The sequence below is a fragment of the Bradysia coprophila genome, unplaced genomic scaffold (genome assembly GCF_014529535.1).
Source record: "Bradysia coprophila strain Holo2 unplaced genomic scaffold, BU_Bcop_v1 contig_232, whole genome shotgun sequence".
Taxonomy (NCBI): Eukaryota; Metazoa; Arthropoda; class Insecta; order Diptera; family Sciaridae; genus Bradysia; species Bradysia coprophila.
In genome coordinates this window covers 15,657,415-15,673,664 of record NW_023503493.1, presented here as the reverse complement: position 1 = coordinate 15,673,664, position 16,250 = coordinate 15,657,415, and the positions used below count along the sequence as shown (strand labels likewise).

General features: G+C 33.7%; 2 protein-coding genes across 7 annotated transcripts in view; one reads left to right on the top strand and one right to left on the bottom strand.

Annotated features, from left to right (window-relative positions):
- Positions 1-16,250, top strand: part of LOC119076960 (rap1 GTPase-activating protein 1) — a 194,821-nt gene that overhangs the window by 55,290 nt on the left and 123,281 nt on the right. The gene's annotated exons all lie outside the window — the stretch shown is intronic.
- Positions 12,349-13,497, bottom strand: LOC119076964 (lisH domain-containing protein C1711.05-like). 2 transcript variants are annotated; one of them, XM_037184054.1, is made up of 3 exons: positions 13,236-13,497; positions 12,923-13,088; positions 12,349-12,860 (listed from the first exon to the last, which is right to left on the bottom strand). In XM_037184054.1, exons 1-3 carry the CDS (start codon positions 13,355-13,357, stop codon positions 12,633-12,635), a joined length of 516 nt encoding a protein of 171 aa, XP_037039949.1. In that variant the 5' UTR covers positions 13,358-13,497; the 3' UTR covers positions 12,349-12,632. The 2 variants fall into 2 exon arrangements, with proteins under 2 accessions (XP_037039949.1, XP_037039951.1); XM_037184056.1 differs by having other exon boundaries at positions 12,349-12,862; positions 12,934-13,088.

Below are 16,250 nucleotides of genomic sequence, written 5' to 3'. Positions count from 1 at the left end.
TTCTTCAGCCGGACTATCAATCACATTGTTGGTTTTATGATGATATTTGTTGACCTAGGCGCTGGCTGTAAATGGTTTTATTGCGAACATTTTGAATATGTCATTTGGTTGGATACACTAATTTTGTAGTTGATTTCCATTTTGCAAATTGCTAAAAAGTAAAGTTTTTTCCGGTGATTTTCGCTCAGTCATTTATGGATGAGCATTACTTTTAGTCACAATGATGTAGTGAAAATGGTTTCAGAAGAAATTTTTTATTCATAAAAAAGTAGAACGCAGAAACAAGCTTTTTTTAAAAGATAAATTCAAAAAACCGTGCTACACAGAGGCGCCTCTAGGAAATTTCGCGCCGTGGACCATTCAGCTCTCTAGCGCCCCTATTTCTTTACCAGCATAATTTGGGAATTTTTTTTTGTGATAAAAATTGTCTATTTCCTTTATCCTCGATCATATTCCAGCGCCCTATTTTCCCAGCGCCCTGGACCATGGTCCAATTGGTCTCTATGAAGAAGCGCCTCTGGCTACAGGAGCTCAATTCATTGAAAGCAGATAATACTTTGCAACAATAATTCCTCACTAAATCTTTTATCTTATTAAATCGACTTAAAACTTTAACAAATTATGAGTAAAGTGAGTTTACCTTGAAGTTTTTTTTTTACACGAGTGGACTTATCTCTTACTTTTAGGAATTGCAACTAATTGTTACTAATTAGTTTCACAATGAGTCGACGACAGATAGTTGTCTTCATAAGACAAAGCAAAAACGGTGATAAGAACGAATAACCATTTTTTATTCATGGGTTGTTTGATTGATCGATTTTCATAAACTTTCTTTATATCCTTTTGTTCAATCGAAGTTTTATACGCTAATAGGCAGTCGATAATCCTTAATTCATCGGTAATACCTTTCGACAACAAAATACAAATAAAATTTGCTGGAATCAGGCTATTACCGTACGTAAATGTGGAAAATTGTTACGTAATGTATGCATGCATGATTTGGGTGATATGTGAAAGGCTTTACTTTTTGTCTATTTCCTGCTTGTGAATTAATGCAAATTATTGAAATTTCTGATTTTTCTTCGTGTTCTTATTGAGGGACTCGAGTACTATAGGGAACCTCATTCAGTTCGCAGATCCATCAAGCCGTTTCAGAGAATCGGCACTCATGGCCGTGCAGGACCGACGAGTTAATTTGAATACAGATTGTTATCGCAACGGATAGAGGGACTAATTCTAAGCTAAATCGTATTAAAATGGCTTCCCTCGACAACCTGACCGCGTAGCCACAGCCAGCTAAAGTCGAAATTTCGACATTTTTAAATCGTGGTATGTCCAAGATGAAGAGAAACTCTTTGAATGGCGATATTGGTAGAGGATTCCCATGCTCTATTAAACGCCGAGAATGGATTTTACAAAATTTGTCTGAATTGTATAGTATTTGAAAAATCTTATTTTCACCATCTTCGGCAAAACTTCGACTCATCTGTAATACACAGGTTGACCCTGTCTGAAACAAAACAATAATGCTTGATCAGCCTGCAGTCTACAACGATACCACACTTGCCATACCAGCCTCTCAACAAGTATCTGTTACGACATTTTATTTGCAGCAAGGTCACTCTACAACGAAATTTTCAATTTATCATCCATCTTCAAGTTCCCGTTCCTTTAGGATGAGTGGAATTGTGATCCATTCTTCATCAATAAGTGATTTATTCTTACATTAGTTACGTGTATCTGGAGTCAAAAAATTGCAAAAAATTGAGAGAAAAAGTCATTTTGGCATAGTCTATTAACTAAATTAGTGAAAGAAAATTAATATAATGTACGTTGTTCACTTTACGAAGCTTGTTGCAGAAAACTCTGAATGCAACAAGTTGCGAAATTGGGTTGCTTTTGTCACTAGATGTGAAGTTATCAAACGAGCGAAGCGTATACTATTACGTCACAATCACAATTTATGTATGATGATACTACAATGATTCATTTCTATAAAAAACGTATCGATAGCCATTAAATCTATTACTTATTTTGTTTAAATTATCGACTAGATACCAAATCTTGTACTTCTTTAGTTTCACTATATATAAGGTCTCTGAGCCATAAACTGTCCTCATTTTGACAAGGTTTCTAAACTTTACCTTAAAAAATTTCCTTAAAAACACTGTCAGTCAAATAACACTGATCTGTTAGAACTACCAATTGACACCATAGTTGACTATTAGAGTTTGAGTTTTAAGTGAACGTGTGAATGAGCGAATGAACCAAAAATATAGTTTCCCGCTTCCTCACATGATTTATCGCTGTGTTAATGAGATCTGCACAACATTTTACGTTCATTCGCCTCTGAATGTTCCCCTTCTGTCTTAATAAATTTTCCTTCAAAAATCAAATTTTTCGCATCGGGTAGCAGCGGATTTGGTCAAATGCACACTTTGGACACACTGATCTGTACTAAAAATATGAATGTTCAACACATATGTTGTAATATAATGCGCAATCGTTGTGTTTATTAAATTCATTTCACTACTTCGAGCGTCTACGTTCTCATATTTTAATATTAAATGAATTAATTTATGAAATAAACGGCCTAAAATAATACAACTAATCTTTGCTTATTTTCCATCTGTGTAATCAAACAGTGCATATTGTAAACAATTTTTTTTTCTGTTTCTATAATTATCGTTTCGGTATAACCACCGTACAGTAAAAATTGAAACTGAATGCACTTGTTAATTGTTTACATTATACGTACACACAGCATTGGCATTACCAGTCCGACATATATCGCAGTAGAATATTAAATAACAATTTAGAAAAACATACAGTTTTCGTTGTTTCTATCCACAAATTGCATATTATCGAAATGCATAATTAAATATATCGAGAAACAAAAAACCATAACGTATTTGACCCTGCACATGAACCATACAATCATAGCCACGACTTGTATAATCATCAAACAGAACAGCGGAAATGCAGCACGAAAGAAAAAAACTTACAGTTTCTTACAACGATAAAAAATATCCAATTTTTTAGTCGTTACTTTTCTCTACAAAAGTTGTTTATTAATGTGCTGGAAATTCACCGAAAAGGGGTGTAAATTTTAACCTCTGTCATGCTTGATGCTATCCATTTGGATGAATGAAAATTTTTATTATTACAAAAAAAAATCTCTTAATTTTTTTAGTTTTCATGTTGTAAATGTAAATTGAAGCTATAATTACACAAACGTTACGCTATAGTGTAATGAACTAACTATCCACATGCACAAAATGCATTTATACAATCTGTATGTACGTATACATTGCTCAAGTAATCGCATTGTCTTTGTACGTTGGTTCGCGGTCATACAACATGCAACAACACAGGTATTTTCTTAAACAATTATGCACGTGCTGGACTTGATTGAAAAATGAAAGAAAAAAAAAAGATTTTATTAAGACCTTTGAAAATGTCAATGGGAATGCAGCTGTGATGGAATTCGCAATTTTACCTATAGTAAAAAACCATCTTCCGTAACCATAATGCAAGGGCATCCGGTATATTCTTTATAGAGTAAAGTTAAGGCTAGTTCGATTAACGAATTTGTTGTTGGTTACCGTAAGTTTAATTAAAGGAAACACGTAACCGGTATGTATGGAAGTAGGAAAATGAAGAAAGGTTTGAAAGATATTTTGATACTCATTTGCAGCTATATTTGATACTGTAAGCTATATGCTTTACAACAACGTAAAGGAAATACGAGAGCCTACGTGCTCCGTCGCTCATATATCGATAGATTGAGACTTGTTTCGCAAGGTAAAAATATTTGGTTTATGTACTGACTTTGGGTTTGGAACGCTTCACATCGTCTCGTAAAGAATCGAGATTGATGTTACTCACACTAATAATGAAAAAAGACAAAAAATTTTATCAAAGGTCTTCCTGGCATCAATCGAATTGATTTTTCAACGTACGAGGTATTCGAGACTTTTCAATCAAAGTTTTATTTCTCCATTCAGAATGCTAAGCTTTTCAACTCTATCGTTTGATGAAGATGAAAATCCACAGCACAGACAGATATGTCATCACATTCTAATGATCACCGGAAATTCGAACAATGTAAAGTCAAATATAATCTCGAAATGGTGCTTAGTGTCGCTTCAGACATATATGGTGACGTCTGTAATGTCTTATTTTGTTGCTTAAATCGTAATTTTGATAGATGCCATTTAAAATCATTCGAGAGAAAAACAAAAAAAGACTTGTACGCTTGTTATCGGTTAAATGTTTACGTCGTCGCTGCCAAGAGCCACCATAAAGTTGTTTGGTCGGTAAAACTTAACTCTTTAGCAGACTGGAATATAAATTCCGATGCGAATATGTTCGAAAACATTGAACGACCGACGCCGGCTAGGAGAATGTTTTTGTACAATTTTTAAACAAACAATTTTGTTTATCACAGAAAGTGGTAATGTTTACCGATAAACGTTCTGAATGGTAATGTAATCCGGCCATCCCATATCAAACAATTTTGTTCCAATATAGTTTCGATAATTTAATGATTTCGTGGGCGAAATCTAAACGACCAATTAAATATCAATATTGTCTGGTGTTAATGTAATCGTAAACAGACGAACAAAGTTATGTTTGGCAATATCCAAATTGGTCAATTAAAAAAAATCATAATTTCCTCATTAAAACAAAGTTTAGAGATAATTCATAAATGAGCGGTCAAAAATCAAAGACACTACGAATGGAGATTTTTGTTCATTAAATTTTATTGGATTTACTGTGCGCGGGTGAATATTTAACGAAAACATATATCCACACTCACGGACTGATTTTGTTTTTCAGAAAAGAAGGGAATTGCTACGTGCATTTTGTATTCAATTTTAATCAGTTCGTGAGTGCATATTACACCAGAGAAATGTTGCAGTTTTTTTTTTGCAACAAGAGTGTACATTTTCGATCATTCGTTGTATGGAGTCTGTTTTTTGTAGAAAATTACACCATAGAGTGTTAAGATAAATAATAAATGGAAGTTATCTTCCATAGTTGCATAAAATACTTGCAACATACTGCAACACCTTACTATATATTCTCTAATTTAGTCACTTTTTATTTAACAATTTGTTTAGAATTGTAATCACGACTTTCAGAGTTGTCTATTTCTTATTCAAAAATTTCATTTAACTTGCAGCAATATCAACGCAAAAGGCAAATGAATAGTTTTGCTTTTTAGAAAAAGCAAATTTTTGATTACAGCTCTAGCGACATGACACACTTTTTCGAATTCCAAATTATAAATTTTAAAAAGCTACTGAAATCATTAACGGGAACGACAAAATCATCAAAGAAGTTTGTTAAAAATCTTTTTGCTTGAAATTAAATATTAAAAATTGAAATAAAACAAAAATGCGATAAAAAACTAATTAGAATTTAATGTTTGAAAACTTTTTGGAATGAAAACACTACTGAACGGCTATAAATACCCGCGCACATTATGACTTTTTCTCGTCGCTGGTCTCGTATTAGCTATTCACGAAACATTCTCGTTCGGGAACATTTAGCAATCAAATGGGTGCTACCTCTTTTTTTCGGTATTACTTTATGGTATGGTCTGTTTATGTCACTAGTGTCATTTTTATGGTATTCCATTTCGTTTTTTAATTTATTCCGAACAAAGATTCTTTTTTTCCTATCGAAACTTGTTAACGTTCCATTTGTAACATCAGTCTATAGTCCACATAAATATTGAATTTGATTTTGTACACCTCATTCATAACATAATAAAACATTGTTCTTGGATGATAAACACCGGAATAAAACAAGTTTAAATTGGTATGCAGCACAACGTTGTGAATACACATTTTGTATATTTATATACATATGGGGAAGAGCGAATTGAGTTTCGCTTTGTTTTTGTTGTGTTAAAGTTGAACTTATAATTAAAAACATATTTTGAGTTATGCGGATGTAGGTCAATTGTAATTTTGCGTATATTAATATGAGCGAAGACACGGAGAAATTGCTGATGATATATCACGATTGGAACATTATATGATCAAACACATCTCTGCTCGTTGACAAAGATAAACGATATTTTGATACGCGTAACCGAGTAATTATTATGTAGATTTAGAACATTCAATTTAGATGAATTTTGTCACACTTTTTTTTATGGAAAGTATGTTCATTGTCGTCATTAACTTTTCGTGAAATTAAAATATTTGATAGACGATGAAAGCTTTACAATATTTTATGGTCAATTTAAGAGAAGAGCAATTTTCTATTGTGATGATGTTCCGTAAAATATTTTTCTTAAAGAAAAAACCAGTCTTGTAATGTACCTAAAGATGTTTCCAACAAATTTCAACGTTCGGAATCTAATCCATTCTTCTGCAGTTGCTTCTTTTATTTCTACTGACAAGGAAAATGGAAAACGAAAAGTTTATTAAAAACCTATCGAATCGAGTGAACGCCAGAAAATTCTCTAAGACATACTCTTATGCGAATATGTTATCCAATTGTGAACGTCTGTTTCAGAAACATTTTTTCGGCTTATTCATAAAATATGCAGTGTGATAAAATGGTTAAGGTAGGTAGAGATAGATCCATGGCTTGCCGATTTCTCCATTGCATAATTGATGAGTTCTTACCCAGCAACTACAGAAAATTGGTAGTATTATGGGTGGAGCCAGGAAAAATTGACGAAAAATATAATGAATGCCTGAGTAGAAAGTTTTGTTATTTTGATTTTAATAACACAAGAGGTCTGTGGTGGAAGCTGCTTAATTTGCTGATAACATTATCATCGACGAATCTTTATTTAGTATAGTGCTTTTGCTAAACGATAGTAAGAGGTTTGGCTGTAACCACACACTTATAAGTCGGAAAATTATCATAAACTCACACCATTTACATCACCTCAAGGATACAGCCAATCCAAACCGAAATGATATTGTTTGCATCAAATTATGACTGATATGTCAATTTTAATGCTAAATAGCATTTTAGAACGGGCACGGTACTTGTCAAAAACAATAAAACAATTAGTTCATGTGACAAATTGGAGGAATTAATTAAAATAAATTTCTGAATTGAACGTGAGTCTTTCCTTCACAGATATAATTTGGTTTATGAAATTATTTTTTTTTTTGCTATGTGGTGGGTTTCGTTTTGAAAACATGAAGCCAGTTAAATGTTGAATGTAGTTAATGACTTGGAGACAATGGAAATGAATTGACACACGATATACGGACAGACAATATATAAAAAACAATTACGTTCGACTATTGAAAAGCGAGAAACAGAGAAAAAAAACGAACATTGGAACAATACAATTTTTAGCCTCATTTTCATTCATCTAACTTGTTTATAATTTGGAACAAGAAGTTTTTTTGGGAACCGTTAAGTGTCGTTAACAACTCATACTTTATGCTATAAACAATTGCTCTGTTAATGGACGTTTGTTTAGCAGAAACGAAATTTTCTTTTTTTTATGAATATTTTGAGAAATTTTGTGTGTCTGGTACGAATTTAACATTCAATTGAACGTACAATCCAGAGAATAGTTTCGAAGTATTAATTACTGCAGGCAGTCTTTTAAAGAAATTACCCTCAAAAGATTAATTTCCTTTTTCTGCCAAACTACGTGCCATAGATAATTTTAATTATCCGAGGCAGCTCGATTCATTTTATCTGCTTGTACTTGAACATGCTATTTTTGCTCGCGACACATTACACGCTGCAGGTGTAATATGAAATGGCATCAGGTAATGTTCTATATTTCGCAGCTGAGGTAATTAATGTTTGACACTCAGTGTTTTATGGCTTAGGGTGGTTGTCGTGGACAGAAGGATATATAAATTTGCGCAAGTGTTGGAAATTTGAATTTCATAATAATGCACGTTGTAACACGACTTGCTATTCATTTAAATTAATCCATCAAATAATGTTAAAATACGAGAGTAAAACGGAATGTTACACTTGCATGGGTGTATAGTAAAATTGAGAGATTTCACCTCTTGAGGAAAATAATAATGAAAATGTATCATTATGTTTGGATGTATTGTTTTGAAGAAATCAAATTGTTGTTGACAAAGAAAATAAGAAACATGATCCCCACAGCACTGTTCCTAGAAAATATTTGGAGGATGACTAGGTTTTGTAGTTCTTTTGTTAAAACAGACATTATGCTTTCTTGATGTTAAACACAAAACATAGCTAACGCCGACCCGTACGAAACACCTATTCGTGTCAAAAGCCTTTAAAATCACTTACATTATCCACTCTTTGCCTTGTTATCATATACAAATAAATTGCCGGAGGCAATATAGACAGCCCCGTACGATGACAAATTTCATAAATTCCTATTTAAACAGCTATATACCGCTTTATTTACCTATATTTCACTATAAATAAACATTTCACAGAGTAATATATGCTATTATATAGCTCTATATGCCTGTATATAGCTCAATATAGCTGTATATAGGTATATATAGATGTCCATATATGGAATCCCTGAAACACCCCACACACATAACAAATTATTTCCATGTTAACAGAAACTCTCTAAGTACCATTTTTCCCAAGATATATCACTTTTAATAAAATCCAATATGGCCGCCGGCAGCCATTTTGTTAGGAGACCGGAAATAGTACCGACGCTTTACATTCGTTAATACCTTTCAAACAAAAAAAAATTCATGAAATTCGGTCAAAATTTACTCGAGATATTGTCAAAATACACCACGTTCACTGTACTTCCGAGTAGCCAGATAAGAGCTCACTCCAAGAGACCTAGCTCACGCTCCGGAGAACATAATTTCATAAAAAATTTTCCCTGATTGGTACGGTCAATACCTATCTAATAAAGCTAAAACAGACGAAATATGTTCAAATGTGGCCGACCTACAAGCAAAAACTGCTTGCCGCCCTGTGCCTGTTCCACACCAAGGGGTCTAACTCACGAGTCGGTCATCCGATTTCCATAAACTTTTTTTTTGTCGATCGGTATTGTAAATACCTTTTATTTGACGTATCACTTACAAGTTTAACTTTTAAATGTCCGGAGATATCTTCGAAAAACCGTAAAGCACTTATTGGGCCACAGCTCGGGAGGGGTCGATCCAAAATCACTCATATTCGAACTTAGCCTGTCTTTTGACATTACCAAACGGGAAAAAAAAGAATTTTCAAAATCGGATGCGTTTTACTCAAGTTATCGTGCAGACAGACAGACGGACAGACAGACGAACAGACAGACGGACATTTTTTTTTCGCGGATTTGGCATCTCTAGACAACCACAATAGGTTTCCCCTTACTCAGGGAGTCCAATTCGACGTGTTACAAACGTATGCGTAAACCTATAAGACCCCAGTACTTCGTACGGGTCTAAACACATGCAAGTTAGGGTGGTCCAAATTTAAATGATTTTTTTTTTGATGGCTTGTTCGCTCCCTGGCAATTGTGAAAGGTCATGACGAGAAACGAAGATCGAAAAAACGGGGATACGCACATTGCTTGTTGGCCTAAAAGGCAGGCCTCCCAAAATTGGCTCCGGATTGGTGGTGCAGCTGTAGTTATTATCTAAAATAATAATGGTCCAGATTTCCGATAAAAAATTTGAGTGAAATAGTGAAATTCTCAACTTCATATCAGTAATTGACTATGTTATGTGTAGTTTGTCTTAATGCATTTTTGAGTTCTGTATGACAAGGTCTTTCAAATAAAAACGTTAATTTTTGATGATGGTATTAGACGTCCGCACTTCATGTTAATAAATTATAGTCCATTCAATCGCATACGAGTAAGTCATATTTAGTCAAAGAAGTACAGCACCCACCTATGACAATACTAACGTTCAATGTACTCGTTTCTACTCTGATTAAAATTGAACGGAAGAAAATTCACTTACCTCCTCATTGAATTCTTGAATGTAGGTGACTAAGTCAGCCGAACCGATTACGAAACAAAAATTCGATTTTCCACTATTGATAAATAACAATAGACCAACATATTCGATCGAATCAATCAAAAATTCCCTAAAGCGAAGCTCTAATTATTCATTTCATGGTCAAGAATAATGTTTTAGTTTGTATAATATCTCGAATACAATCATGCAACAACACAAAAATTCCGCCTCATTAAAAGAATAAATATTGGCTATTCGTTACGTTATATGTGTAATCTAATGAGAGACGTATAGTATACAGCGTATGCATGTGCTAAATTGTTACAAAAACAACAACAACAACAAATTTTCATTTATTTATTAATTATTTAGTCATTTCTTATTTCGTTAAAGAAACATATTCAGCATTTACAATCCACACAATTGTTCCTATTCTATCCATTGTCTTTTCAATTTTCATATTTCAATGGCAATGGTAGGTAATAGCCTCAAGCGGACAAGAAGCTGTATTATATCGCGTAGTAATAAACTATTAGTAAAATGAACGTTGTCATATATCTTGAATAATGACTAAAAACCACCAAGCATAGGTTTTTTTTCTGTTGCTGTTATTTAGTTACCTACTTCACTTGAATCGTGTAATAAATTGTATAAAAGTTGGATATGTATCTTTGTTGTGTACCTACTCTGAATCGCATTAAAATAGCAATTGAACAAAGTTTTGAAACAGAGAAAATGTACAAATAATTCTGATCTGTTGTGCACCGAATGTAAAAACACTGGTGTGTCCTCCTAGTGTATAAAATAACTTTTGATCAGAAAAAGTCACGTATTTTATTGTATACAATTACGGTACTAGCGCGCTACTTCGGTGTACTGACTGGTGAAACGAAAATAATAAAATCACAGGGGGAAATTATCGGAAGGTCAGATTTGTTAAAAATAACAAAAAAAAATTGTTTCGCTTTTTTTTACCCGCGCTTAATGTACATACAATTGTTTTATTTCAAAATTAGGTTTTATTAGTCGAGGAAATGGATTGTGTTTGTGATTGAAAAAAAAAAGCGAGAAACAAAACGTGGCTCTTATCGATTCAACATGAATTGGTTAACGGATTTCGAGCTGTACGAATGGTTCATGTTTTTGTATACGGTAGGATATTTATAATGGCTGGGCTATCTAGGTCAACATTCTAATAACATTCAATAATTAATTTAATTAATTAATTTCAATTAAGAAATATTATAAATTCAGTTGGAAGTTTTTTTTTAGAATAAGGAATTGATTTTGAAATTTTTATCACGATATTTTCGTTTCATTAATGACCCGCCGTTCGCTACCTAAACTGCCATCCTCATACATGAGTAATTTCACATGGCTTTTTGACTAAAATTGATCGAAAAGACTAACAAAAAAATGTTGGATGTTAGATTACCTAAGAGTGGCGGGTGTTATAACGTCCAAACAGTTATAGAATTTGTATGGAAATAGTTAGATCAATTATTGTAACATTCGTCACGCGGTTATCAGCAGAATGCAGCATAATATCCCGATTACATTGTTTATTTTAGTAGGTAAATTCAATTCTTTGCCGCTGAATTTGCCCATCAAATTTCTAGGGAAAAACTCAGTTGTGATACAATAAACATTCCAAGGTTCCCTGGTTCAAAGGTTGAAACAACGTAGATGCTATTGGCAAGCGATTTCACCTGCAAATAGTCTGTGTAAAAGGAAAAATGCATCTTTAGTAATAATTTGGCTATTGGCAGGCGCTTGCGAATAGTCACTACATTGAAACAAACAGTCTTTAATAGCGTTACCTCCTTTATTATGAAGTTATTTATACAACCGAGTGATAAATGCTTTTTTAGGCACTTAATTAGTGTAGATTGACGTTTTTCGCAATAAAGGCAACGGAAAGTCTTACTTTTCGTCACTTCGCGAAAAAGATCGTCATTTGCCTCCCATTGTCTACGCAGTGATGCGAAAGCAAATGATTTCCCATAGTTGAGGATGAGAAGTTGTTACTGCTCGAGGCCTTTGAGCATTCCCCATAGTAACTTCTGTAGTAGTATTAGCACTCAATGGTAAGAATAATAAATTCTTGGCAGATTATTACAATAAAATGGGAGATGGAACTCGGGAAGAAATCCACTTTACTTTCTTACACCATTGCTTTATTGTGGGTATACTAACGTCGAGGGTCGATAATACATTTCGTCTAGTTTGAAAAAAATTCGCCAGCTGTATAACTGTACGTATACTTAATCACAAAGAGATTTGGAAAATGTGGATCGAGCAAAAATATCAAGAAGTTCCATGGGAAGATCATTACTTTGCTCACAGGAATTCATTTTTTTATATATTCCTTGACACGTTAAAACCCTATATTCAACATTTAGTTCCGGGGTCAATCGATTCAAATTTTTCTGAAAACTCATTTTTTTAATTTTTCCTCTTCTTTTATTTCAGGTAAGTTTGCTGGATTATTTCTTACACTTGGTATGTAACGTCCATTTTAAAAATTTATACAGAACATATTACAGTAAGTATTTGGTTTACCCATCGTCATTTTTGTTTTGCAACGGACTATACTAAAACAAATGGCACACATGATAGGCAACCAAAACATTTCAATTAATTTACAGTTAATACATCCCATCATCGACAATGTAAACAAAAATAATGCGAAAATCTCTTATCAGTCGATTACATGCCTTTAACTTAATCCAATGGTTTCCACGACACTGAACCAAGTTTTCTATTTACCTCTGACAAACTGCGTCGTGCCATTGCTTCTTCTTGCGGCGTTAGCTCAGCATAAATATCTACTTCTCCTATCTGTTCAAACCAATCTCTTAACTCAAGTGACTTAGATTTGGTCCTGGCTCCAGTAGAGCATTGTGGACTTCTACGCTGTGTGACATCGTTAGAACGGGGTCTTTGGGGTACCTAAAAGTAGAATCCACTTTATTTGTAAGTAATTCGCAAGAAATACATTTCTACACGAGTACCCGATAGTTTCGATAAGTTTTATCCGACTCAGTATCATCAGAATCTTCACTGGCGACATTTGATTCTGATTTCGATCTCCGCTTACGGCTTGGTTTCGTCGATTTTCTAACGGTTCCACTGTTGGAGGATTGTGACGAGGATTGTGAAGAGGATTGTGAAGATTTGCTAGCGAACAAATGGAATGGAATTTTTCGAGTTTGAGGTTATTTTGTTATGACGCTTCTAAACGATTGCTATTTTTTCCCAGATAAAATGAGTAAAAATTAAGCGAATCATCTTAAAAAAATTGACAAACAAAAAACGCAGTTTTACCTCGACTCCGCTGTTTGTTTATCACTGCTAACATCATCGTTTTGCCACGCCACACTTTTGACTGAATCTGACGAGACATCGTCATCATCACATTTAGAACTTTGAGATTCACGTTCACTCATAGTTAATGAGAGTAAAAAAAATGGTAAAAATAATATTCAGAAGATACACGAAAAATTTTGAATATCGAGAAACAAGATTACATTACAAGATTACGAATACGAGTCGTGAGCCTTTTACACAAAAAAACTAATTTAGACAAAGCATAACCTTGGATCTTATGACAGTATACATTCCGTAGATTCGGATGTTGGCTACAATGAGCAATTGCATTCTAGTACTATGATTATTTGAAAAAGCTTCAATGGAAAGTAAATTTTACTTTAAATTCGCCGATAATTGAAATTACGATATTGAAGGAACGATATTAACATGTTGTACTCTTGCACTTCCATGAAAGGTCTCTCATTAATTCGAGTAGAATGGGAAGCTTACATACAGAACATTAATGCCATTTTGGTTCTCATTAAGTCAAATCACCCAATTGTGAACGAGGTGCGTGATTTAGAAAAAGAAATGACGATTTGCCTGAGAAAATTAAGCATACCAACGGACTTCTTAGACAATGAAGAAACGAGAACAAGGAAGCCATCCGAACTGGTAAGATCTGAATTAAGAAAGAGAGAATATGAAGATTGGCAAAGGTTAAAAAGTAAAGGCAAAGGGGTCGTATTGTTTCAAGAGAGTCCAAAATTAAATCGATTAATCTACGAAAAACACGGACTAACAACATCGGAATGGATAACGTATTTAAAGATGGTTGGAAATGTTGCAGCAGTAAGAGTTATTCCTGGTAGAAGCTCCGGAACAAACCGTTGTCGAATTGATTCGTGCAACGAGATCGAAACACTTTCACACGTTCTAGGATCATGTCCCCAGGGTGAACTTTTACGGCATAACAGACACAACAAAGTGGTGAATCAGCTTGCAAACGAATTACGCAAAAATTGGACAGTGTTGGTAGAATTTACCTGTATCAGTACAGACGGATCAATTAGACGAGTGGATTTAGTCATATACAACGAAGACAGTCGAAATGGATATATATTGGATCCTACAGTTCGATTCGAAAGCGACGAAAATCAACCAGAGTCAGTGAACGAAGAAAAGAAACGATTATACGAACCATGTATAGCCGATATTCAAACCAAATTAAAACTGAAACAATTAAGTGTAATCGGTCTCATGGTGGGTGCTAGAGGAACAATACCAAAATTTTTTGCGGAATTCTGTCAAAAATTCAAAATTAATAAGTCAGTGATTCAAGAGATTGTAACGGAAGTGGTGAGAGGCAGTTGTCGAATATTACACAATCACACTTATGATCCGGGAAGGACATAAATCAAACGAAATCAAAACAATTAAATTATTCATACATGTTGAGTATACTGTGTCATTTGGCAATCATTAATGTAATGACAGTGTTGTTCTTTTGAGAATAAATGTATATATATATAAATTACTGAAGTAAAATGCTATGGATTATGCGGCTAGCCATACAAAGGGTTTAATTGTAAAATGAAGTTGTAGCAGATGTTTGCTACATGCTGGCATGGTATCTGTTGATCGAATTCGATTTTGTGCAATATTTACTAACACTGACACAGTTGAATGGGTGAGTGATTTAAGAGGCACCGGTACTTTGCCGAAAAGCATACATTAGGGCGATTTTTAAATACTGGATTTTAGTTTACTTTTGATGATATCTTTCCACCAGAATCCTTTTTCAAAAATGTACGACCGCAATTCCGACCACGAATGTGTTAGCTTTCAACAGAAAATAGATTTGGTTGCAGCAATTTGACCAGCTCTGAGAACAATGAGCAGTTTATGAAAATTTCATTAAACTGCTCCGTTTTCTCAGAGCTGGTCAAACGACTACAACCAAAACTATTTTCTGTTGAAAGCTAACACATTCGTGGTCGGAATTGCGGTCGTACATTTTTCAAAAAGGATTCTGATGAAAAGATATTAACAAAAATGAAATACGAAGTACGCAAATGTAGGCTACAATTTTAGCTAAGTGCCGGTGCCTCTTAAAGTGAATGCGAGTGCGTAATTCATGTTGATTTAAAAAGGCTCTATAATTGTTCACATTGCTACGACATTCTAGTCCATAATTGATTAATTATAATATCGGAGATCAGTAATTTTAGATTTGAATTCTAAAAAATTCAATAAAAATCTTCAAAAATTCAGAATTTTATTTTCAGGAATTTTTAAAGAATTTAATTTCAAAAATAGGCTAGAATTGTGTCAGGGTTTAATTGTATATTTTTATCAGTTTCAATATTTTACTAAAGGAACATATTTCTGAACAAGAACCGTCTAGTCTGTAAGGAGTAAGTAACAGTGGATTTCACTAGTGTACGTGTTGGCAGCACACACTTTGTAACTATTGGAATTTGTATGTGTTGTTAATTTTTTAAAGGGCTTTTATCGACAAATATGAGTGTGTCGATGCATTTGTGAGGATTCCTTCACAGTTGATTGATCTCTTCACACCAATACACTCTCAAACAGCAAAAATGAATATTTAAATTTGATAATATTCGAAATCTGATTTATTACGTACACAGTAACTTTTAATATTGTATTATATGTAGGGTTGTCCAAATGATAAGTTTCGCTCTACGAAATTCTTTATAAATCTTTATAAAAATAATGGCAATTTCTTTTACGAATATGTTAAGAGGAGTCTACACATGGCTAAATTGTTGCCTACATTTCGGTGCAAAATTATTATTATTTTGATGACAGTTTTGGACTCGCAATCTTTTTGGACAAAGTACGACCATCGTTTGGTGTTAAAATGTGTTAGCTTTCAGTTAAAAATTAAATGTTGGTGGTGATGTAACGTAAGTCCGAGAAAACTCAAAATATATGTCAATTTTCGTGAAATATTGAGTTTTCTCGGAGTTAGGTTACATCACCACAAACATTTCAATTTTTGCT